The sequence below is a fragment of the Panthera tigris genome, chromosome B4 (assembly GCF_018350195.1).
Source record: "Panthera tigris isolate Pti1 chromosome B4, P.tigris_Pti1_mat1.1, whole genome shotgun sequence".
Lineage (NCBI taxonomy): Eukaryota > Metazoa > Chordata > Mammalia > Carnivora > Felidae > Panthera > Panthera tigris.
In genome coordinates this window covers 40227727-40254498 of record NC_056666.1, presented here as the reverse complement: position 1 = coordinate 40254498, position 26772 = coordinate 40227727, and the positions used below count along the sequence as shown (strand labels likewise).

Genomic DNA, 26772 nt, shown 5'->3' with positions numbered 1-26772 from the left:
TAGGGGCTGTCCTTTCCAGCCATAACCACCCCCCCCGACCCACCAGGAAGAGATACCCAAGCAGTGCAATGCACAGTGACGTGTGCAATGGATGTCCTGTGACAGGCACGGTGGGAGTTTCTGAGGTGGCAGAAGTGACTGGGCAATGTTTCCCAAGCTCCTTGGTGTATTCTGCTTGGCCAACCAGTGTGTTGCTGCAAGAGCTTGAGAAAAAGTTAAAACGTGGGGTGAGAAAACACAGCCCATCTGGTGACTTCCCTGTAATGGAGAGGGAGAGATTTCTAGGACGTGAGCCTTGGCAAAATATGGTCAGAGTAAAGAAAATGGTTGAGCGTGTCTCCATGCTTTCGAGTACTGTTGGTGTTACTTGTGCTATGTTGTTCTTCCTTCCAAGGGGCTATTTAGGGAAAATTGTGTAGATCCCAGTGTTGAACTTCCAAACAAACGCAAGCTGCAGCCAACTCTGGCACTGCAGATGGCCATGTTCCTAGTGTGGCTTTTGAGAAGTGTGTTTCTTTTTGCTCAGCTCCATCTATCCCCTCTTCCCTGACACACACACATGCACGTACAAAAAAGCACACACAAACACACACACACACACAAACACACACAGTTCCTTCCTTTGCAGAAGAGATGGGCAGTCCTCTCTCCATTCTAGAGCAAATCCTTTTGAAGGTGACGACTATTGTGATGATATTTTTGTCTCTTTGTACTGTTTGCTAATAAATTTAAAAGTATCATTGCCAGCAGATTTGAGGCAGTTGCTGAGGTGCAGGCCTGTGTGCTATAGCACTTTTGGAGCCTCCAGGGTTGGCTACTCAGTGCTCTTGGGGGCTCAGCAAATGTTTGCCGATGATGATTGTGACTTTGAGGAGTCTCCATATTCCTTGAATTTCTCAAATGAAATGTGGAAGGGGGTCCCTGGCATAGGAGGGGAAGGTGGATTTTTTTCTCATGTCTCCACTGTTTTGCAGTCATATGCCTCCCTTGGAAGCAAACCTGTACCTTCAAAGAACCTGTTTCTGAGGGCAAGTGTGGTTCTGAGTGAGCAGGCGCCTGCTGTGCAGGACAGTCACCTCCCCAGAGATGGGCAGCTGGGGGTGTGGGAGAATGCAAAGAAGTAGCAACCTGTGGTCTCAGAACCAGCTCTGCTTTTAGCATCCTGTAGAACCCGCCCATTTCCTCAGTTCTGCCTCAGTTCCCCATGGGTCAAGTGGGACCAGGAAGACTCGCCTCACATTGTTGTCAAGAGGATTGTTTTAAATGCATGCGTTACTAGAACATTTCAGACATACACAGAAATGGAGGAGACAGTGGAGTGAACCTTCAGATCCCCTTACCCAGCTTCAATAATTATCATCTCACAGCCAGCTTCTGCCATCTCTACCTCCATTCATGGCTTCTTCCCCACTATTACCCTCCAACACTGGAACAGGGGCACTCAAGGGAAAGAAACAATGGTGAAGTGCCTTCTAGAGTCCCTAACAGGTATTAAGTGCTTAAAAAATATCTGTGGAATCTGAACTTGTGATAGTATGAGCTTTAGAATTATTACCTCTTGGCACCTCTGTGGGTGGAGGGGAGGTGGCCAGATGCCACGCTATTTTTTGCTGCCTCACAGTGAGAAGACCTTGTGGTAGGTCAAGTGACTTGTCTAAGGTCATGTAGCCACCAGGGATTATGAGGCTGTCACCAGGTCCCTGGTCTCCCACATCCCACGTGTGTGCTCCTAGCTCCATGCTGCTGCCTCCGTGTTGATTTTTCCTTTTGGCTATCTTCTTAGAGAGGAACGGGAGACTTGTAAAATTTTATGTGGGCTCACAGTTTAAAGAGAAACTGGTTATGGGGCTATAATAACCACACATCCTTGGACACAACTGCTTACTGTCTTGAAGGATCAGCAAACCCAGTTCAATTAATTCATCAGACACTTAGAGTGTAACCTTTGCCTTGATCCCCAGAAAGCAGATGAGCAAGACATGGTCTCGGCTCTCAGGGGGCTCACAGTCTGATATGCACGGAAACACACAGAAAATCAGAACAGAATGCAATGAGTGTATGTTGACAGCATGAACCGAGGGCCAAGGGCACAGCAAGGAAGGCTGTGTAGCTCCCAAGCACTGTCTCCATGAAGGATTACCAAGACTGCCAGAAATTCTGCAACCCTGGCACTGTGGCAGTGTGTGTTTGCATTTATCTGATTCTAAAAGCTGACTATTACATTTAAGGCAATCCCTGTAATCTTTTCATGAAGCAAGAGCCCTTACTGGGTACGTTTCCCAGACCACTACAGGAGGAATTGCTCCACCAGTAGAAGTACCATCTGCCAATCCGTTACTCAGTATTATCTACCATAAAAGTTGAGGCCAACTATAAAGAGTTAGCTCACTTCAGAGTTAGGAGCCTTCGTCTGCACAGACCACCCTCAGCTCTGACACAGATCACAAGTCTGGCGGTCCCTATACCTCCCTTTGGTGAGTTGCTGGAAGGACTCACAGAACTCACTGAAAGCTGTTATATTGATGGCATAGTATATTCCAAGGAAAGGACGTAGCTTGAAGGCAGCCAAGGGATGAAGTACATAGTGTAGAGTCCAAGAAAGCACCAAACACGGAACTTGGAGCATCCTCTCCCCATGTGGTCAGGGCAGTGTCACTTTCTCAGCATCAGTGTGTGACAGTACTCACAAAGTAATGCCCATCAGGCAAACCAGAGCTTTGGTGTCTAGAGTTTTTATTGGGGCTTGGTCATATATACCACCTGCATGGCTGATCCTTAGTCTCCAGCCTGTGTTGGGGTAGAACTGATGCCGTGTGGCCCAAAGACCTCACCATAAATCACATTATCATACAGTTTGGTGGCCAAATATTCCAGACAAAGATGCTCCCATCAGCCATGGCATTCTAAGCAGCCGAGGGCAAAGATCAGACCTCTTTTTGGTTAAGGTTAATTATTTACTGCACAACTACCAAAGAGTCTTCATCTGCTGAAATACCAGTGGCCAGCTTTGCGGGGGAGCCTGAAGCTTTGGGAGAAGAAAGGAGATGGATATAGTAGTGAGCATAGTTCAGAAAATTAGTTTACTTTTTCAAGGTAAAATTCAGTAGTGAGGAATTTGAATGTCTTTTTCCTTTCCTTCTGGCTCCTGAATGGCACACAGCAAGTAAATGGCAGAGCTGGGGCTAGAACCTCACTTCAGGAGTGCTTCCTCAGCACAAACCAGTGGTAATGTGAGCCATCCATCCACTCTAGGGCAGCCCTGGGGTAGCTGCCTGATGCTTTCCTCCCCACACTCAGGAAGGAGGGAGAGGGGCACCTGGTGGCTCAGTCGGTTAAGGGTCCAACTCTTGATTTTGGCTCAGGTCATGATCTCACAGTGGTAAGATCGAGCCCCCTGTCTGGCTCCATGCTGAGTGTGGAGTCTGCTTGGGATTCATTCATTCATATTCTCTCTCTCTCTCTCTCTCTCTCTCTCTCTCTCTCTCTCTCCCCCCTCTCCCCCTTCCCTCCCTCCTTCCCTCCTTCCTTCATTCTCTCTCTGCCCCCCTTCCTGCTTACATGGGCACACTCTCTATCTCTCTCAAAAAAGAAAAGGAAAAAAAGGAGAGAGAGAAGTCAACAGGAGTAATTTGAAACTCTCTTTCCTTCACTTTTGTTTTCCCTCCTTTCCCAGAAGTATTTGTTGAAGATGTAGTGAAATGAATGGAAATAAGGGCAAGAAAGCAAGAGTGATGGAGGAGACTCCTTGTTTCTATCAGGCATCTGTTGCCCAGGGGCTTCCTTCCAGGTTACTTGCCATTTTCAAGGAGGTAGATTTCTCTTCCCTCCTCTGCCTCAGTCTTCACTGTTATATCAGAAAAAAATCAAAACATAATGCATCCTCCATAAATTCTGATTTAGCTCATGCAGGATCCCAGAGAACCCTGGCTGCCCTTTGCCAGGGTCTGGAGGTGGAGGAGTGAGTGGTGGAGAGGTCAGAAGAGGGCAGGCTCTTATGTGAAGCTGTGCATTTTGTTCCCTAAGTAAAGGGATGCCCTGTGCATGACCTGGGAGCCAACTCCCAGGAGATTGAGATGGGGTGACTTGAGCTCATTGGAAAAAAAACAAAACAAAACCCTTAGCCTGTGATATAGGGAGGTGGCTGTACCCTGTGGTACAGAGCAGGGAGCCTGGTTGGAGCAGCTGAGGCTGCAGATTTCTGGGCAGTCATTGCCCAACAATTCAGTGAGTCAGGGCTTGGAGTGCAGGGAGGTGACGTGTGTTGACTCTCTGGGTCAGAGGTGGCGGAACAGGGATGTGGGGCAGGGTGCAGAGTGGAGGGGCTTCCCCCAGGTGGACACAACACTGTGTCAGCCTTGGCTTCTGGTTCTTGGCTGCAGGTGGGGAGAGGCAGGGCCCAGTCCCTCTTTCTGAGGCAGTGAGTTAAATCTCTTCTGGGCATGGAGCATGCATGTCTGGCTTGGTCCTGCCAGTCTGTCTCTTTTTCAGGAAGAGAACTATGAGCAGGATGGAAAGAGACACTTAAGTACAGATAGATCTCTCTAATGCTGAAGTTGGCAATTGAGAGGCCGAGCGTTGAAAGCGAGGTCATTATCCTGCCAGCCTAACAGTAGTACCTGCAGTGGAAGGTATGAGGCTAGAATAACCAGGAAGATGGGTGCTTGCCCCAGGCCAGTCACAGTTTGAGACCCAGAGCCAGGAGACAGGTTGAGAAGGTTCCAGTGTATGTGCAGCCCACACTTGCAGATCAAACCCCTCATTTCCATGAGGTCGTTTACCCTCTGTGTTTCGTGGAAAAGCCATGCAGCTCAGGGGAGAGAATAGAGGTGGAAGGCCCGTTGGAGAAAAACATCTTCAAGATGCAAGGGATGGGTTGTTGATTGGCATAAGGTCAAATCATTATTTGCTGGCTGAAGAAAAAAAAATACCTTGCCGGGGGGGTGGGGGGTGGGGGCAGAAGTCCTAGGTTGTAATCCTAGATCAGAAAGGGTATAAAGCAACTTTTGTCAAAAAGCCATGGGACTGGTAGTTGGCCGCCAAAGAAGTTTCATGGTCAGCTGGGTCTGGGAATGCTGGCTTAGGTGGAGATACTTCAGGTCTTCTCAGAGCCTCTGGTATTCATTGGCCTATTACATATCCTAAAAGAGAGAGAGGTTGTGCATGTGGAACATCCAGTGTTCTGAAGGACACAGTGTATGGAATGCAGGAAAGATAAAAAAGAACACTGACTTAAAATCATTCACATCTAGATTAAAATTCCAGCTCAGCGACTTATGAATGTACTAGCATGACCCTGATCAAGTAAGTAATCTTCTTGGGTCCTAATTTTCTCAGGTGTAAAATAGGTCTAAAAATTCCTATCTCATAAACTTATTGTGAGGAATAAATGAGATCAGATATATAAAGAATCCTGAAAAATGCTTGTAACATAGTAAGCACACAGTAAAGGATGGTGGGTGGGTGGGTGAGTGGATGGGAGGGTAGGTGGGTAGGTGGGTGGGTGGATGGATGGATAGATGAGTGAGTTGGTGGATGGGTGGACGGGTAAGTGGGTGGATGGATGGATGAGTGAGCGGGTGGATAGAAGGGTGGGTGGGTGGAGAGATAGATGGGTGGATAGATGGATGAGTGGCAGATGGATGGATGGGTGAGTGGGTAGATGGATGGATGGGTGGGGTAGGTGGGTAGATGGATGGATGGATGGGTGGGTAGACCAATGGTAAGCACACAGTAAAGGATGAGTAGGTGGATGGATGGATGGGTAGGTGGATGGATGGATGGATGGATGGATGGATGGATGGATAGATGGATGGATAGATGGATGAGTGAGTTGGTGGATGGGTGGACAGGTGAGTGGGTGGATAGATGTGTGGGTGGATGGATGGAGAGATGAGTGGTGGGTGGATGGGTGGACGGATGGATGGATGGATGGATAGAACAGTCAGTCTTGGACCACTACCTTAGTTAAGCAGAGTTACTATTCTGGGGCGCTCCCAGACCACAAAACTTGATTGTGTATACGTGTGCGTGTGCGTGTATGCACACATACATATACAAGCACTCATTCATGCATTTTCCCGAGTCTTTCCGAAGACATAAAAGTTAGGAGCACTTCCCCCATGCTTCCATGGCATCCTGGGCATGGCCACATCCCAACGACTACTCCACTGCACTGTAAGTGTTTACCCATCTGTCTCTGTAATGACATTAAGACTCTTAGAGCACAGCACAGTCTGTGCACAAAGTAGATGCTCACTAAATGATTGTAAAAGGACTCGTTAGCACCTTCTGTCAATAGTCTGGCAGCTAGGGCTACTGCACCAGTGGCATCCGAGAGGCCTGACCCCACCAGCCTATTAATGTGTCATAACCTTTCTTGAGTGTCAAAAGCAAATCCTTTGAACTCAGTACTGACTGGGAGCTAGAGGGGCTGATGACAAGGTCTCTATATGGGTGAGACGAGAGCAGGAGGTGCAGCAGTACAGGGGGTCTGCTGATAGCAGCAGGCCCCAGATCCTTCCCTTCCTCACCACATGGCCTGGTGGCAGTCAGTGCAGAAGCTCCAATTGCCCTCCTGTGCTGGGATCTGCACACACTTAGTCCACCCAGTAGCCCTCTGTGGGCAGAGCCCCGTCCTGGGCCCTGTGGTGTTACTAGCAACAGAGGAAGCTGGGCAGAGACCACCTGTGCATTCAACCACAAGCAACAATCCTCTCCCTTCCTCCTCCATTTCCTCCCCTTTCTAGATTTTCTTCCTGTCGTTTGCTTCACTCCCCTGTCTGTGCCAGAGCCTAGTGAGGCATGCCAAGGACACTGCCTTCTGTTATGGTCCTGTGGCTCTGTCCAGGATATCCTCAGCCTAACAGGACAGAGCCAACTCCTGGTCACAGAGGGCACCAAACCCAAAGAAAAAGCATGCATGGCTGGGGCAGGCTCTCACCTTACCCACAGTCCATATGGAGGGAGACATCCCTTGTGTGGATTATTTCACTTTTTAATTTCAGAACAGGATGTGTTTTAGTGGCTCTGGGTGTGTCTACAAGGAGGTGCCAGGGCCAGGGTTGGAGATTACTGTTCTCCTGAAGCATAATGGAAGACACCTTCCTTGACTGCCCCCCCCCCCAAGTTTGAGGAAGATCTAGGAAGTGCTTCTGGGTGTCTTACCCAATTTTCCTTGCTGGGGTTCCTTTCCATTTGCTCTGACCTCTGTTTTTAATGAAGAGGATTAGCAACTAACCACTGTTGTCTACTAGTTAACAAAATCTGAAACCAAACCAACAAACAAACATTGCAGGCTCAAGTTCAGTGTCACTAAATTCCACAGTGAGAGTTAATTACAGTGTCTTTTTGCCAGTGTACTCTTGTTGCAAGTTCCTGAACAATTGTTTCTCATGCAGACCTAGTTACAAGCACCAGTTTAAATGTATGCAATCTAACAGTCTAACTGTGGTGTGAGAGTAACACCCCTGTCCCTGGCTTGAGGCCAGAATTTATTGATGTTGTTACTAAAACCATGAACAAAGTGCCCTTACTCAGAAGAGTAAAGTTCATTATTTACTCATTTGCACCTGAAATCTTTCAAAGGGCGCAGTCTTTAAATAAAAGTTACCAACACAGTTCCGAATGTCATTTTTTTCCCCCATGCTGAGAAGCCTGTCACCTCTGCTTTTGAATGGAGGGCAGGGACCATCCCCTAATATGGTGTCTATTAAGCTGCTCTGCACCTAGTGGGGAATTTTAAAGCTCAATAAGTTCACAAAAATGCAAGGTAAACTTTGCAAATGAAGCCAGGTAATCAGCTGCTAAGTCTTCTCTGACATGTCCAACGAATGGTTTGCAAACCACACCAGGCCTCAGCTACTGGCCTTCCAAGCATGGCTGATGCCTAGGGCGTGCGTTCTCCTCTGGGTTCTTGCCAACACAGTGCAGTAGATCTGAAATTTATCCCCACACTCGAGTGTGATGTGTGCCTGCTCCATCTCTGCAGTCAGCCTGCGGGTGGGCGGGGAGGGTGTGGATGGGAGCCAGTTGGCAAGTTGTCTGGGCCAGCAGGGCAGCTGACATGACACATTCTGTGTGGACACTCTTCTTATGAGGGAATTGTCTCCAAGCTTGCTTCCACGCTGTGAGCTCCTCTCCGAGACTGTTCACAGTGGGGCAAGCCACAGGAATATGGGCCCTGGAGCAAAACAGCAAGGGAGGGGTGAGTCTTGAAGAGTAGTTCCCAAATTGGGCTGATCTACAGCGTCACCCATGAAGCATTTTCAAAAACTGATTCTTTCACCCCTAAGATTCTGATTAAGTAGATCTGGGGCCTGGCCAGGAACTGGTGTAGTTTCAAACGCTCCCCAAGTGGTTGTGATGATTAGCTAATGTGGGAGCCAGTGACATCACCATGGGTGTCCCATTCCAACCTCATGCCTGCATAGCAGCGCCCATCTTCTCTTTGCCCTGAGCATCTATCTGCTGGGGGATGAGCCCCCAACCCTCTCCTGTCCAGTTTCTAAGGCTCAGGACCTACTTCCCAGCCCCCTGCCGACCCCAGCACTGTGAGCTATGGATACCCACCTATAGGGCCATCATGGTACAGAGGGAGTAGATACAGACGGGAATGCAGAACCATACGTGTTTGGTAGAAAAAAATAAGAATGATGAGTATGGAGCCTGAAGAAAGCAAGAATAAGGGGGGATTTCATGAAGAACTTCCAGTTTGTAAGCAAATGTTCTACAGATCAGTTCTGTCTTCTGTGGGCTAGAACATCAGGAAAGGGTCCAAACTGAAGCTAGAGGCTTGTAGGGTACAGTAAGATATAATATGTGACCCAAAGGGACAAGATACAACCAGGAGGAGCTAAGTGTGGCTGCAGGGTCTCTGTCACAGAGATCTTCCTGATGAGCACAGGATGGCTTGTGGCCTCCTAGCCTGGAGGCAGGAAGATGGGTCAGAACACCTCTGGTTATCAGTCACAGGCTAAAACTCTTCCCTGTATTGTTTAGCGTGAGAAAAGCTGTCCTCAATGGCGCGTGCCCGTGGGACACGTGCTTGACTGTTTTTTTTAAATGTTGAAAGGTCACCATGAACCATTTGCATTTCCCCCTTAGGTCTTGGCACTGGTGTGTAACTCGAGGCAGTGGCACAGCATTGTTTTGTGGGCTCCTCTTAATGTGGCACTAAATTTGTCGCACTCCAAGATTAAATACTTGGTCCCAACCTTGTGAGCACAGAGCGCTACCAGAATGAGCTAGGCTGTTGTTTGCAAGCTGATATTCACTCACTGAGTCCTACTTGCACGTGAACTCCATGGGCCAGGCTGACCACAGCTCCGGAGATCCAGTGCAGAAGTAGACACAGAAACTGCCTGTCCTCGTGGAGCTTCTGTTTTCCTGAGGGAGACAGAGAGGAGATAAACAAGCAAGATAACTTCAGATAGTGAAGAGATGTGATCGAGAATGGAAAGGGCCAGGGGATGGACTGGAGCACTGGGACAGACCTCATGGCGGGAGGGGTGCTAGGACTGAGAACAGGAGTGTGAGCAGAGGGCCTAGCTGGGTAAAGAGGTCAGCGAGGAGTCTGACAAAAGTCTTGGGGTAGAAACCAGCTGGGGTGTTCAGTGAGCAAGAAGGAAACCAAGGGGCTGAAATGGAGTAAGCAAGGGATTAAATGGTAAGAAATGAAGTTCGAGAGGAGCCAGACCCCAGATCAGGTCAGCCTTGGAGTCTGGCACAGGGTTTAGACATATTCTAAGTCCATGGCCATTCGGCTTAAGGCCTTTGTGTGATGTTATAGCTGAGGTTATATCTTAAGGCCTCACATATATTACTAGTGGAGGGGCTAATGGCTTCAGCCCAGACTCCCTCCTTTTACAGGCAAGGAGGCCTGCCAGGGGGTCAGTGCAGAAGAGTGTTCCCTTGAGAGAGTGAGTAGGGAGGGGCTGTCTCCATTCTGAATCTGGGCAGAGCACACAGTGGAACGGTGGGGACCAGGGTCAGGGAGAGAGAAGATCTCAGCCCAGCATTGGAACCCAGGAAGGCCAAGGCAGCAGGCTGAGAAACAAGAGAAAGTGAAGCAGCAAGCTGTGTGGGGAGCCAAGAGGGCAGAGTAAGCAGGCTGGACCTCAGGACAGGAGACAGGGAGCCAGAGTCTGTTTTTCTATGTCTGCTGGGTAAACCAAGCAGTGGGAGGATTAAAGAATGTTTTCCATTTTAGCCACAAATTACACTGCATTCAGCCCTGGGCTTCAGGCATGCCTGTAGACTTAGGTGCTGTGCCATGTGACTGCCTCATGCTCCTTTGCCAAGACTTCCCTCCTCGATTGAGGCCCTGTCCCTAAAAGTCTTTATCTCTAGAGTCTCTAGATGGCTCTGGGCATCAGTCATGGGCAAGTCCACAGGGCTGAGGGGCAGGAACTGGGCTCAGCCCAAGAGGCTGTGTGTGCTGGGGCTCTGGGGACCAAGACCAGTTGGGGGTGGGGGTGCTCAGGCTCAGTGAAAGGAGGGACATGTACTCAAAAGCTGGCCTTACTCTGGTCAGGCTATGAAGGGTTCCTGGAGAAGGAACTATTTTTGGAGACAGAACTAAAAAGAGAGAATATGGTAAAGTTGGTGGGACCTCTGTTTCTAAAGTAGATGTTTTTGAGAGTTCTTGAGCACTCACTCAGCAGAGGGAACATTGGGCAGCTATGTCTGAGGGCAGAGTGGCACCAAAATGGCAGAATGAGGCCACACAGGATGGTTGTGTAGCTCTGGAACAGGAAGAGTTGTCCCTGGGTCTGAGCTATAGGAAGTATTGCCCAAAGTGAATTGGGGTTCCTTTGCTACTTTGACAAGGAAACTTAACCTGATATGTTTCAGTCATGGCCAAGGTCCATGGTAGATGAAGCCATAATAATGATGGTAATGATATTAGGTAGCAAATACTGGGTTCTAGCTGTGTGCCAGGCACGGACCCATACAAATTCCCATGTGTTACCTCATTTCATCTTCACAGAAGGTGTCTTGTACAGTTATCACTGTTCTCAGTCTCGTTTCTAGACTTACCCTATGACTTAGCAAGCCCATGACTTGGTAGTTACCTAAGTAAAATGAGAACCTATTCTCGCACCAAAACCAGTACACCAGTACTTACAATGACTTTATTCATAATCATAAGAAGGTGGAAACAGTCCAAACACCTCTCTGCTGCTGATTGGTAGGTGGACCATGGCACGTCCATACAATGAAACACTATTCAGCAATGAAAAGGAGCAGACTTCTGGGAATGCCACATGGATGAGTCTCAGCTGCCATGTGATGAGTGAAGGAAGTCAGGCCCAAAGGCTCCATACTCTCTAGTTTACTTATACGGCATTCTGGAAAAGGCAAAAACTAAAGGGACACATGGCAGGCCATGCCAGGAGCTGGAGATCGGGGAGATGGACTCCAAAGGGACCTGGGGTTTGGGCGGGGGGGGGGGGGGGGTATTGAGTGAATTGTAATTATTCCTTGTCCTCATTGTGCTGTGGCTACACAGCAGTCTATGTTTATCACAACTCATGGAACTGCACACTAATGAGGGGAATTTTGCTCTATGTAAATTATACCTTAATTAAAAATGAAAATACAACTCAAGGATGATTGGCCGCTTTTCAAACCTGCTCTGGAAAGATTTTGTTTACATAGTATTCTCACCTGCTACACTGTCAGTGCTCCCATTTCCAAAGGGCACTTTGTTGGTTTCAAGTGAGTATTGTGGCTGAGCTGTTTGCTATTTGGAGACTTGGAAGTAGGAGCCATAACCCGGAGACAAAGACCCAAGACAGAGACAAAGAAACAAACACAGAAGACAGCTAGCCTTGTATCTTAACAATGGGGACATTAGCTAAGTGCTTCCTAATCCTTTGATACCTTTGACATAACCATAAAGCTGATGAGATCTTACTTTTGTCTGCTACCGCCTTATAGCTTACAAAGCTCTCATGAGGCATTCACTCCTGATCTGCACAATGCCTCTGCCACTTAGGTGGGACAAGTGTTGTCATCTCCATTGTTAAAAGAGGAGGGAGGTGCTGAGAGTTCTTACCTCTGTGTGTGGGTGCATGCCGCTTGGCCCTCACCACAGGCTGGCTAATCAATCTAAGATGCATGGTAATCTGGTGTGATATTACTATCTTACTCATCCTCACTTTTCCTCATCAAAATCTCAAATATCACTGGTGTGAGTAAAACTAAGAATTGACACTGAAGGAGAAAAGTAAAGGAATGCTAACTGCCTCTTAATGTTGGCCTAATTTAGAATATGAACACGTCTTGTTCCAGTCCTAATAGTAGTAAGTTTACAAGCTCCCACCTGTTCAGAATGGTCTGACCGGTAGTTACCTGTTCTCACTGTGTGATGGAAAGTCTGCTGGGCTCAGTGTCTAGAGCCTGGATTGTGTCATGCCATCTATGAAATATGAGTGTCACTTACTTATGTCATCTGGGAATGACTGCTAATCACTGAATGGCTTCTGCCCTAACCCTCACTTCCACCCCCAATTTATTGAGCCAGTTCAGCCCTGTGCTCAGTTTCAATGTGCCGTGAGGAAGACACACACCATTCCTTTTTCAAGTTGCCCACAGCCTCACTCCTCAGATAACCCTCTCTCCCAAATGGCAAGTGCTTCCTGAAGCTTTTTGGTGTGGGTGTCCCTTCTGTGTCATCTGACTGTGAGCCTCCCAGGGCAGTGACCATATCTACTTTCTTCTGTCTTCCCACCACGCCTGGCACCAGGGTCTGCACACGGTGGGCACCCACTTGTCTTTAGAAAGAAGTCTTTTAGGCCAGGAGGGCCCTTAGCCTACAGTACAAGCTCTCACAGGCTAGATGGCACTGTTGCTAGAGTCAAAGCAGGTGTGTTCTGAAATAAGAGGGAGGAGGGAAGAGAAAATAGAGCAGGAGGCCCTGGACCGTTCACTTGCTGAGTTTGACTCAGACATATTGCAGAGACGCAGGGGGACTCCTGCCTCACCAGCATGGAGCGCTTTGCTGTTCCAGGGCATCTTCACCAATGTGGCTTTAGAGGGTTTTCCCCACAACCTTGGTAGTAGGCAGGACACTGCACCAATTCTAATCTTATAGAACGGCAGCTTGGAGAAATCAAGTGCCCGGGCAGAAGTTAAGTGGCAGCTAATTGGTAGAGATGTCTTACATCCATACCTTGCTGGCATCGCCCTGCCAATGCGGGCCCCCAGAGTTTGTCCAAGGTGGATGACTGTGGTCAGGAGAGTGGCCTGGGTGACCTGGATCCAGTCTGAGAAGGAAAGGTGGGGTTCGCAGACAGATTGACTGCAAGGCATCAGCCCAACCTCTGCCTCAAAATGTTTGCTTTTGTGACTGGGGGCAGAACATAGTCCTTTCGGAGGAAACAAACGATCACACGTGCAGGTTCTTTGAAGAACGGCAGTTGTGGGTAATTTGTACACTTACTAGGATCTACAGTGAATGGTTGATGTTTTATTTAAAGAATGATCTATTTGGGGATGCTGCTCTTTGGGTCGGGTTCTGTCTGTCATCTGTCCGTTGCTTTATTACATTCACATATTTCTCTTTAAAATGAAACAAAGTAAATAAAACCATCCTGTGCATTAGGCAGAATGGGTGTCATGACCGCGCCCATTTTACAGATGAAGAAATAGCAGGTCAGAAATGTCAAGACTTGTGTCTGAGATCACACAGCTGATAACTAAAATGTCAGCTCAGTTTGAGGCAAGGGTCAACTCTTGTCCTCATTTCGCCTTGGTTTTTCCAGGCTATGCAGAGATCACAGAATTAGGAGGGCTGTTGTGGCTATCAGAGACTAGGAAAACACCTATCTAGAGTAATGAATGACTAAATATGCAAATTGGTGCAAATTTGAAAGAAAATCGATATATCTGTTTGTGCCTTCTGATTGTACTCTCCTGTTTCCACAGGATGATGAAGATAAGCTGACCTGGAAAGATCGTTTCCCAGGTTACTTGATGAACTTCGCCTCCATCTTGTTCATGGTAATTTCCTTGATGGAACACCTGCCTGTAACTTAGGCATGTAGATCCTGTAGAGCAAATGGTATGGGTGGGTTATTCTAGTATGCTGTGGGGATAACGAGGACTAGTAAAGATGAAGCCACAGTCCTGTCTAAACAGGGAAGATCTTACCTGATAGCGAGGCCACTACCGCCATCTGAAGAGGGAAAGGTGATTCCCTTGGACCTGGGATGGGGGTCAGTGGCTTTCAGTGGCTACAGAAGGGGGCTCTGTCTTCCCAGCCTTGAGCCCAGGTATTTGAAATCGGAACTTCCGGGGGTGGGTTGTGATGTGGTGCCTTCCGCATTGAGACAGACCAAGACCTTGGAAGAAGTAATCCCGGTAAACTGGCTGCAGAATTGTGGCAGCCTGTTGGGGCTGTGGGCTGGCTGGCTCTCCCTGATGGTTTGTCGAAGAGAACAGAGCCTGGAAACCACAGAAGACAGCCAGCTTTGGCTCTGTGAGCCTCATTCTTCAGCCTTGCCATGTTTACTAGAGTTGCATGTTTACTTCCCTATGTTCTCCCTTAGAGTTTGGAAGAACCTTTTCAGAAGACCCAGATGGTCTCAGCTATGTCAGCAAAGACCAGGAATAGGTCTGTGATTCAGGCTCAAGTCAGATCAGAAAAGTGGTAGCTGGTCATTCTTGGGAGCCAGGATGTGAGTGGAGCAAGAAGACCTCAGGAAGGTGAAGCTCAGAAGGGCTCAGCTTGGGTCACTGAGACACCTGCCCCCCCCCCCCTTCTGTGTACATTCCTTCTAGTGTTCAAGACTGGAACTTCCGTTTTACAAAGGAGAGTTGGGTCCTTAGAGCATTTCTAAGCATTTCTAAGCATTAGTTGTGGGTTTGGGGAGGGATTGCTTATTCTGGGACTGAAATCATAATTATTTTCTGGTGACTCTGGCAACTCTGGCCCTGATCTGAGATTATTATTGCCATTATTATGGTCACTGTGATCACTGGGGACAGGAGCCATGTCTTAATCTCAGAAATTGAAAAAGAGAAGGGATCCTAGGCACCACCTATTCCTGCTCCTCATTTCACAGAGCAGTACAGAGATGATGTACAGATCTTCTGAAGTACAGAGGCGATGGGTGCCTCGCCAAGACTTAGAAGTCTGCATCTGTTACCTTAACAAGAGCAAGGCATATAGAATTTATTCAAGAATATGTGGCAAGTTGCAGGGTGTTACACAGGAATGATACAAAGTTTAGTTTTGCATTTCAGAGCCTCCCACAGTATGCATATTGTCATCACCAAGTTTATTCATTCATTCAAGAAATGTTTAACTGGGCAGGTGGGGGAGGCACCTGGCTGGCTCAGTTGGTGGAGTGTGCGACTCTTGATCTTGGGGTTGTGAGTTCGAGCCCCACGTTGGGTGCAGAGATTACTTAAAGTAAAATCTTTATAAAACAGTATTAAAAATATATTTAATGGGTGCCATCTATGTGCTTGACACTGTTCTTAGGCACTGGGGATAGAGTAGAAAGTAAAATAATCCCTCCTTTAAGGAGTTTACAGATGGCAAATACATATATAAATAAGAAAATTGATAAGTAAAATAGACTTCTATCTCCAGTAGTGGTAGGTTAGGATATTAGTAGCACCCCATCTTGCTGAAAATAACAAAAAATACTGGATGGATGTATTTTTTCATTCTTCCTAAAGGCTTGGGGGGCTGATAGGTTAGTAAAGAATACTAGGCGATTCCTTTCTTTTTAATTTTTAATGTTTATTTATTTTTTTTTTTGAGAGAGAGAGAGCGAGTGTGTGAGCAGGGGAGGGGCAGAGAGATATTGAGACACAGAATCTGAAGCAGGCTCTAGGCCCTGAGCTGTCAGCACAGAGCCCTATGTGGGGCTTGAACTTTTGAACCGTGAGATCATGACCTGAACCAGTTGGATGCTTAACTGACTGAGCCAGCCAGGCACCCCAATACCAGGCTATTCCTAATATGGATCCATCTAGGGGAAACTGATAACCAAGAAACAAATACCTGGGCATTAATACTGCTTTTACTTTGAGGACATTTTCCCATGTAGACAAACTTGGGCTTTGGTTTTGGTGGTTTTATGGGGCAAGGAGGATAGAAATCAGAAGATATGGCTCACTCAAAGTGGGGATGCTAACAGGAAGTTCTCACCAAGTTAAACTGGAACTCCACAAGGAACCACACTCTCAGAATAAATGTAAAATAGAACTAAACCCACCCCCTCCCAACTCGTGTGACTGTAGAGAACACTGCTCTGGTTCTAAGTAGAACAGGGAGAAAAGAGGAACAAAACCTTGTCTCTGAGAAGTGGTCATGGATGATCCCCATCGTGGACTTACAGCATAGTTTGTCACTTGAGAGACCCAGGGAACCTCGGGCTGTAAACTTGGTCGAGGACAGGCAGCCCTTCCAGGTGCCTGGCAGAAGCCAACACAGATTCTCTGTAGGAAAGCATATTTACACCAGTCCTCAAAAAATCCCCCAGAATTTTTCCAGGACCAAAAAGAGAACACAGTTAAAAACAATCAATTGCACAAGAAGCTGAAGCACTCTGAAAGAGAACCAGTGGGGATAGACAGAAAAGACTAAAGGTCACAGGTTAAGACAGCCAGGTTGAAAATATCTGCCAAAAATAAGAAACTATTTTAAAAATGACCTAAAGATTTGAAAAGCAGCCAATAATCTTCTAGAAATGAATATATATTGATAAATATGAATATATAAATATTTAATAATGAACATATATGATATGAATATGAACAGGAGTATATAAATGTACATAAACATAATATTACATATATATACACACCATGGATGGGATTAACAACAAATTAAACATAGCTAAAGAGATAATTTGTGAAGTACAGCACAGGTTAGAAAAAATTATCCATAATGCAGCATAGGGAGACAAAAGATTGAGAATTCAAAAGAGAAATTAATAGATTTGGAAACAGACTGAGAAAATTTAACATGTATTTAATTGCACTGCTGCAAAAGGAGCGAGAATAGTAATGAACAAGATACACTAACCGATGGTCACCTAACTGGCTAATTCTGCTAACAGAATTCCAATTTGGAGATTGAAGAATCCCAGTGTGGCTCAGTCAGTTAAGCGTCTGACTTCAGCTCAGGTCTTGATCTCACGGTTTGTGACTTCGAGCCCCACGTCGGGCTCTGTGCTGACAGCTCCGAGCCTGGAGCCTGCTTTGGATTCTGTGTCTCCTTCTCTCTCTGCCTCTCCCCCACTTGTGCGCTCTCTCTCTCTCTCTCTCTCTCTGTCTCTCTGTCTCTCTCTCTCTGTCTCTCTCTCTCTCTCCAAAAGAAAGAAAGAAAGAAAGAAAGAAAGAAAGAAAGAAAGAAAGAAAGAAAGAAAGAATCCCAATGAAATTCAAGCAGGAAAAATGAAATCTACGTTTACATTCATCACAATGAAATCATAGAATATATAAGACACAAGAAAAATCTCAAATATGTTCAGAAATCAAAAGATTACCTTCAGTGAAGAGACTGTCCAATTAGCCATTGATTTCACATAGCAGTTGGAAGTCAGAATATACTGACATGCTGTCTTCCTGTGCTGAAAAGAAAACACTTGATGATCCAGAATTCTTTACCCAGGAGAAATACAATATAGAAGTATTAGGATAAAGATATTTATAGCGAAACAAAAACTGAGGTTTGCCACCAACTGTTTCTTTCACTAAAGGTAATCCTAAGAATGTACTTCAGATGTGATCCCATATGGAGAATTAGAGTTTTAAGAAGTGAAGAACAAAGTGGTAAATATGTGGGAAAGCCTATGCGTACCTTGGCTGTGAAAACAATAATGATGGTGTCTCATAGGGTTAAAAATAAGGTAGAATCGGGGTGCCTGGGTGGCTCAGTCAGTTAAGCGTCTGCCTTCAGCTCAGGTCATGATCTCATGGTTCATGAGTTCGAGCCCCACATTAGGCTCTGTGCTGAAAGCTCAGAGCCTGGAGCCTGCTTCAGATTCTGTGTCTCCCTCTCTCTGCCCCTCCCCAGCTTGCACTCTGTCTTTCTGTCTTTTTGAAAAATAAATAAACATTAAAATAAAAGTAAATAAGGTAGAATTACAGTGTACACAGTAATAATAGCATATAAGTTGGGTGGCCATTAATGGAACCATAACAGTGTTAGGTCTTTTTATTTTCTCCCTGACAATTTATATGGAAGGACAAAGACTAAGAATATACCAAATGAACACTTATTATAAAACAGTAATAAATATGATGGTGTGGCATTGTTGCCAGGATATAATTAGACCAGTGGAAAAAACAGAAAGCCAAGAATCAGAGCCATGCAAGTGGCACTGCTTATACTTGGAGAAAAGGTGAATCCAAAAGAATTTCATCATAGGATGCAAACAGAGGGAAGTCCACCATGACTTTAAGGTTCTTATCCTGAGCAATCAAAAAAGCTGGAGTTATCCCTTACTGGGATAGGGAGGAATTCTGGAGTTGCCTTCATGATGGATATAAATTTGCAGTTCAGAGGACTCCTCATCAGATGGTACTGGTGGTATTTACAGCCATGAAATTGTATGAGATTACCAGGAGGCTGAGCATCAACAGAGGAAAGTCCAAGGGTTGAGTCCCAAGACACTGCCATGTGCAAGTTTGGGAGCATGAGGAGGATCCAAAAGACAAGATTAAAAGTAACAGCCAAAGGATTGTAGGGAGTTGTGGAAACCAAGAAAGTATTGCAAGGGGAGGGCAATCAATTATGTCACATGCCAGTGATCAGTCAGGCAAGGAGAGCACTGAAAATAGAAGCTTGTCTACTGTCTGAGAGAGGAGCTGGTATCATCAGCATCAGTGTCAACAACAAACAGGTTACCTCACCACCACGGACAAATGAAGGCATACCTTTGTTTTATTGTGCTTTATTGCACTTTGCAGGTGTTACATTTTTTATAGTTGAAGGTTTGTGGCAGCCTGCTTTGAACAAATCTCTTGGCACCATTTTCCCAAAGCGTTTGTTCACTTCTGGTCTCTATGTCACAGCTTGGCAATTCTTGCATTGTTTCAAACCTTTTCATTATTATTATATTTGTTACGGTGATCTGTGATCAGTGATTACAACTGACTGAAAGCTCAGATGGTTAGCACTTTTTAGCAGGAAAGTATTTGTTAATCAGAGTACGTATGATGGGTTGTTTTTAGACATAATGCTACCGCATACTTAATAGATTACAATATAGTACAAACGTAACTTTTATATGTACTGGGAAACCAAACAATTCATTTGACTTTCTTCACCATAATAACTTGCTTTATTGCGGTGGTCTAGAACCAAACCCGCAACACTCTTGAGGTTTGCCGGTACTGAAAACTGGCTCAATGGTGGGTCATCTCCCCAAAGTTCTAATTTTTTTTTTAATTCCATGGAGACCTCCTAACTGGTGTGGAGTTTTTTCTGTGTTGTTTGGAAGTAATATATAATTATATCTTTGATCTTCCTTTTCCCAACCCCACCCGACTGACTCCACATCTCGATACAAATGGGAGATTCTATATTGGAACTGAGAACTAATTGTTGTGTCTCTCTATGCCTGGGGTCCCCCACCTGTCATCAGCCAGTGCCCAGAACTGGACTACGTGAACAGGAGCTAGGAGGAGAGTGGTAGAAATAGGGCAGGACCCCTTTAAAGATCACCCCTTTACAGTCAGGCGTGCTTGGGTTGACAGAAATAAAGATCAATAGCACTCCTTCTTACTTTCAAAAGTATTATGGGTTGGACAATAAATTACATAGTCTCATACCTATTAGATTTTTAAAAATCTTTATTTTATGCTAACTTTTCCTTATTTTTTTTTCATTGAAAAAAAAAAACAACTCTGTCTTCTAAAGAAAAGGGCTTGGCACAGCCCTAGAACAAGGTGTGGAGTGGCACATAAAGGGGCAGGGTGATGTTTCTAAAAAAGTGGGGTTTGGTTATGGAATTAGGGTAAAGCCAAAGGCACATACTGCAACACATGTGAGTACTGAACGTCCTTCTCTCCTCCACCCCCTGTGACTAAACGTTGGCAGGAGAGGTCAGGACCACGGCTGTGGGGAGGGTTTCAGGGATGCCAGTCTGCCAGATCAGCTGGGGATATTTTTCATGGGATGGTTGAGAATAAGACAGTGCCCTGCTGCTATGTTCCTCTTCCCCAGCTGTGACAGAGGCCAGCGTGGGACAAGGTGAATTTTCTCTTTCTTCTCCAACCCAATGTGTTGAGCTACAACAGTGTTTTTCCTTTTTGAATTAAAGCTCTTTTGTTTTCTTTTTATGTGGGAGGGGATTATCAGAAGCAGTGTCCTGGCTCTAGAGCTAGGTGCCTGAGCTTTTCTTCATGCCCAAGGCAGTCATTTACTTCCACTTGTGTGTTGGGGACCAGCCCCCAGAAACCCTCCTCCATCACCTGCCTTATTGTGGTGGCCCCCCAATTGTGCCCCTACAGATTAGTCAGCCTGCTGAGGTTGTTCGCTGGCTCAGCTGATAGAGCATGTGACTCTTGATCTTAGGATCGTAAGTTCAAACCCCATGGTGGGTGTAGAGCCTACTTTAAAAAAAAAATCATCAGCTTACTGATCTTTTTAAAATCTGGATCAAATCATGTCACTTCTCTGCTCAAAACTCTCTTAAGGCCCTGCATCTCATGGGATGTAGAAGCCAGCATCCTTGTACCACAGGAATGACCCTCCTCCCCTCCACACCCACCTCCCCCTTTTATTCTCCTTTGGCCACCCTCTGCCTGACAGCCCCTTCCCTCCGATTTCCCTCTTTAGGGCCTTCCTGAAATATCACCTCCTCACCTATGCCTTTCCTAACCAGATATACTCTCTGTTTGATGCATTTTAGTAGTTTGTTGTCTGTCTTTCCCCACTAGAAGATCAGTGCCACGAGGGCAGACACTCCTGGGCAGTCTGCTCACTACTATATCCCTGACACTTAGAATGGTGACTGGCATGTAGAAGGTACTCAAGACATATTTTATGAGTGACTGAATGAGAAAGTAAGGTAATTAATCATTAATAAGTTGCCAGAGACGATCTATTTGTCAATGATAAAGTCGATAGTGTGTGTGTGTTTTAAAATTGAGCTACTATTACGTGCCCTGCCTCAGACTGGCTATTCTTCCACTGGTTCAGCCAAGATTGCTTCTGACTTATCTGTTTCTACATTTTTGTTTTGTTTTGTTTTGTTTTTTGTATTCTTTTCTCCAAACCTTTCTCGTAGGAAACTGTCCCAAAGCTACTTCTGTGGGATTTTCTCTGACTAATCCCCCTGTGCTCTGCTTGGCACATATGAAGCTCATGAACTGAGCCTGTACTCTGTCCGCCTGCTATTAGGCTCATCCTTATACATGTGCAGTGGTTTTCTCCACCGTGATTGTGAATGTAAGACCTGGAGCATGGGGACCAGACCGTCTCTCCTTCCTATGTCTCATAGCATTAAATAGGACTCTGGACTCCATAGCCTGGGTTCTGTTGCAGTTTGGCTGTGTCCACAAGTAAAGCTATGGGATCAGAACACCAAAAGCAATGGGGACCATGGTGATGTTCCCATGTTCTGGAGAGCTAGGGTCCTAGAGCCAGGGACCAGCAAATCTTTACCAAGTAGGTTCTGCAGTAAGGCACCGCTGTGAAAGGGCATGAGGCACAGAATGCAGTCCAAGACAAGTCCCCACTTTTGGCCTATTTGGGGGGAGACTGCTCATAAACATGAAATATCCCCAGCACATATTTCCTGAATTTACTAAGCAACATCAACACTGCAGCCACAGTGGTGAAAACAGTGCTGGATTTAGTACTACTCTAGAGGACCTGCTTTCTAACATCAGGATAGGATGAGATTGTAGACGTGGGAGCCACAGAGCAGGGTTCAGATCCTGGACAGTCAGTAAATGCCATCCACAAAAGGCATGTTTTACATGATTGTTATAAGGATAAGTGCTCAGGTAGATGTGTACTGAATAACGCAATCGAGAGGGCACCGCCATTAGCATCCCAGCTTTGCCAGGAGCTGTCCAGACCCTGGACCGATCACATTGCTGCTTCTTGGGCCTCAGTTTCCTTACATATGAAATTAGAGGCTGGACGTGGATGACCCCTGAATGCTAATATCCTTTAACTCCCATCAGGATTCCAGAGGCTAGGGTTGTAGGCCACGCCTTGTGACCTTGAGCAAATCACTTCACTTTTCATGCCTGTTTCCTCATCTGCAAACTGGTCACAGGACTGGGCTGGTGTCCTCCAGGCTCATCTAGCTTGAGGAGTCCTGAGGAGCCTGCAGGGACACTGAAGGACAGCTTCAGACCTGGTTGCTGTAGTGGAAGGGAAAATCAGGAGCTGAGAATCTAGGATTGCACAGAACAGCACCAGAGGGCTGGGGAGGGGTGTGTTGGAGGTAGGGCCCAGGAGGACAGGAGGCTGGGACAAGTGAGTAGAGCAGTGCCTCTAGAACTTGGATAGGAGTCTCGTTCAAGTGCGGATCCTGAGCCACTGGATCTGGAGCTATCCTGGAGATGCTGCATGTTGACCGAGCTCCTGGCCCATGCAGCAGGTCCATGGATCACACTCCGGGTAGCAATAAAGAATTTTCTTCCTTCCCCAGTTTAGCAGCTGGGCCTCTTGGAGAAGAATAGAAGCCGATCTCCTTCCCCCTCATTCCTCCATGCCCCACCCCCAGGACCCAAAGCAAAGGATGTTTTTGCCATTGTTTTCCCCCCAGTCATTCCCCCAGAATCCTCCAGAATGCTCACACACACTCAGTCTTTGATGCCCTGGCCTCCCCCGCCTCATCAATACTTCCATCACTGGCCTTTTGCTGCAAAAGTGATTTCGGGGGAAAAGAATCTCACACCACGTTTTCCAGGCCCTTACTGTCTGGCAGTGACAGTCCCGGAGGAACGGGAAGTGAAAATGTCTACATTGTTGGAGAGCGGTGATGTCATGTCCAGCCTTTCCTACTTACACGGCGCCCATTCCTCCGTCGTCCTGGAGGCTGGGGCTTCTGCCGCTCCCACTCCCTCTAATGAGGGTCTCCCACACGGTGTCATTCCCATGTAACCTCTTCTCCACCCTGACATACACACATGTGCGTGCGCACATGCACGCACACACGCCCTCTACCCAGAGAACGTTGCCATCCTGCCTGCCTTAGGGAGGCCTCCTTTTTCACACTGTGGCCCACAGGGCAAATGCTGATATTTGTACAGCGTGCGGGGGTAACAGCTGAGGCTGCCACCAGCACACCCCCAGCTCCGGCAGCCCCAAGCGCCCCCCAGAGGCCTGAAGTCGTTCATACCTTGACACATCTGGAACCCATTCCCCATTCGCCCACCGGTGTCATACACAGCTTGCAAAGCATTGCTTGAACCAGAGCGCCCCCCCCCACCCCTGCTACCCCCTCTCTCCTCCCCTCCTTTCTAGGGAGGGAACGTGTAGTCCAGGATACTTTGTATTTTCAGAGGGAATCTTTGCTGTCCCCAGCCAACGCCAACCACCCCCCTCCTGCCCCCGCCATCCCCTGATCCCAGAGGAAATACTACCTGAACAGCCTCCTGTGCAGAAAGAATTCTAAGAAGACTTCACTTGACTGACGCAAATTAGAGTTTTGCTCTGAGCAGGTTACACACCTAGACGTTCAATCTCCTTCCTCTGCCCTGAGAGCTTATGCAGGGCACTTTCTTCCCCTGACATCCTTCTGCTTCATGGAAATGGTCCTCCCTGGCTCTGATGGGAGAGGAGAGGGCCTGGTCTGGGAGAGTGAGTTATTATTCTTAGGTTCTAGAAAGAGGAAATGGGGGGCCCTTGGAGGTCAAGCGACTGGTAAGCTTTCCTTTCAGCCTAACAGCCGGAGATTTCTGCACCAAAGGAGAAATCCGAGTCCTCTATTATTGCCCGGCAGAGAAATCTTACAGTGATATTTTGTTCACCCTGAGGACCAAGAGTCTACAAATCTCATGCCTGGTTTATCTCTCTTTATTCTTCTTTGGGCAGCTTTCCCACACACACCGCATGAAGCTGACTCACCGCTTCTCAGCTCAGACACCTTCCATGGCTCCCTGTTTCCTTTCACCGAGAGCCCAGTTTACATCCCATTATTCCCCTGATCTGCTTGTTCCTCTGTACTCTCAGCCCCTTCACAGAGCATGCAGTACCTCTCAGGTCTCATTCACTGTAAGAGTTCAGCTCTCCTCCGTGGTCAACTGGAAACCCCCTAATGAAAGAAATAACATCACGTGTGTTGTACGCACCTCAGCGTCCAGTGTTTTCATCCTTAGGGGTTTGTATGTATTAGAGACCATTTGGCATTTCGTAAATGGAAGACAGTCTCCATGGACAGTGCACCCCTCCATAGAATTTGCACGAGAGTTTAGAGGGTGTGCCGCCCCCTTGTTGCCTACTGGTGGACTCCAGATTAATAGTACCTGACGTAGCGAAGAGGACTGTTGGCCGACCAAATAATAGCTGCCCAGTACTTGTCTGCTGAGCCGTAACTCTCCCTGTCTCTCAAACAGATTGCCCTGACATTTTCCATCGTCTTTGGGGTCATCGTGTATCGCATAACAACTGCAGCAGCCCTGTCTCTCAACAAGGCTACACGCTCCAACGTCCGGGTGACAGTGACAGCCACAGCAGTCATCATCAACCTTGTGGTCATCCTCATCCTGGACGAGATCTATGGTGCTGTGGCCACATGGCTCACCAAAATCGGTACTGTGTCACCAAATCCCATGTCTGCCCTAGGCCCCCTTGAACGAAGTTGGCTCAACACATGCGAGGTTTTTGGTGGTGGTGACTGAAAACGGAAAAAAGAACAGAAACAAAATGCTTTGTAGAGTGCATTTCAGTTGGAGAAATGAGGAAGTACCAAAGAAGTTGCGTACTTGCAGGGCCTGCCAGGGGCCTCCCCTCAGCCAGAAATCCTCCTTAGGGCATTCTCTATCAGTAGTCTTCCAGCCCAAGTTGATTGCCTCATTGTCGCCAAAGAATCATTCATGGGACCTATTCTTTTTAGCCTAACCTAAGAAGCAAGATGGGTTCAACACTTCCTGTAACAAATTACAGAGTTTTAGCCTTTCCTCATTTTCCCAGGAGTGTTTACAGAGTGGAGAAAGCTCTTGATACTTGAGCCCTGGAGGGTCTCATCTATCCCCATATTGCTGAGGCCCCAGAAAATCCACACATTCCCCACACACTGAGCAGACTTCAAAGAGGCATATCAGACTTCCCAAGCTTCAAGCCAGTGAGAAAAATGTGGTGGCCTCAGTATTCAGACGTGTCATTTGAGCCACAACCTGCTGTTGCCTGAGCACCATTTTTTGGCATTTGCGCTTATTAGACAGGGGAGAGCTGAGAACTGAGACCCTTTCCTCATGGTACTTATCCTGGGTGGCCTTGGGACATGCACCTCTTTCCCTGGTGGAATCTGGGGACTAGGGCTGTCAGCTTCTGACTATCCTCAGAAAAATTGAACTAATAATTAGATGTCTTTAATTCACTGACTAGTTAAAAGCTAGACACTTGACAGGATAACCCCCTTGTCAAGAGAGCCTTCCCTGGAGGATCAGAACATTCCAGAAAGGTTTCACTAATTCCAGTTAAAGGGATTCTTTCAGTGCCTTTCCCTGGCTTGGCCTCTACTCACAGTGGGCATTGACTTTTGGTCTCCATGTGGATGTAGAGGTACCATCTGGAATGGAGGTTCTGCTTTCTTTAGGCATGTGCACATTAGTAAGTGTTACCCGTCCGTGTTCCTTCATAGGTTTCTGGAGAAGAGTCAGCAGAGAATGTTGCTTCAGGGTGTTTAGTGGTATGTGAGATTCTATAGAAGTACTTAGGGGGAGCATCCTGGAGGGCTTCTGAGGTATAAGGGCATCAAGTTGGATTGCTCACAGATAAGTGGTATATAGACACATAGGTGCAGAGGGAGGGGGAAGCGGGCAGGAGGAGAAGAGGTTCCTGGCAGAGGAAACAGAATAAGAAGTCTGGCAGTGAAAGGAGAAATTAGACCCCTCAGGGTCAGAAAAGGCACAGGGGGGGAGTGCACAGGGGCTAGGCTTGTACAATGGGCACAGCTTTGGTGCCAGGGGAGCCGAGGGGGCAGAGAGCTCAGCGTACGGAAGAAGGAAACACGAAGCATGTCCAGGATGCTACAGGAGTCCAGTGTGGTGGTTCCTCTAGGGTCTGCAGCATGTCCAGGGCATAGCAGAGTGAGAAACTAGGCCCAGAGCATTGACCCAGACCTGATTTTTCTGTAGAAGACCTTGAATGCCAGGCCAAGGATGCTGCTAATTTTCATAGACATGGGAAAGTGTTTGCTGGAGTTCGAAGAGTCATCCAATAAAAAGTACCTATCTTTCAGCCCTAATCATTGAATATGCTAAAAAGTAAGATGTAGGCAAAAGCTGAGACTTCACTTTTAAAGCTAAAATAGGCTACATGGGAGGAAACAGCTTAGCAGGAGAGCCAGATAGGCTTCCTAATACAGGATTACAGACAGACGTCCCTCCCAGTGGCCAGCAACGGAGGGCAGGGAAGCCAGGCAAGTCTTAGGATGTGGAGGGGCAGGGCATAGACCCTTTTCTCCCCAGAGGAAGGGCAGAGGGGGTGGACAGATGAGGCATGCTGGTGTCACCCTCCAGGCTGACTAATGAGATAAGCTTCTGTCCCCCAAGAGGGTAAAGGATGAGGTGGGGGAGACAAGTTAGGGCATTACAAATAACACACTCCTTCCACATCGGGGA

At 47.0% G+C, this 26772-nt stretch overlaps 1 protein-coding gene across 1 annotated transcript in view; it reads left to right on the top strand.

Moving 5' to 3' along the window:
* ANO2 (anoctamin 2) overlaps positions 1-26772 on the top strand; it is a 318443-nt gene that overhangs the window by 231764 nt on the left and 59907 nt on the right. Inside the window, exons 15-16 of the mRNA XM_042993671.1 lie at positions 13930-14004; positions 24544-24739. Of these exons, the coding sequence (XP_042849605.1) occupies positions 13930-14004; positions 24544-24739 (271 nt within the window). The remainder of the gene's footprint in view (positions 1-13929; positions 14005-24543; positions 24740-26772) is intronic.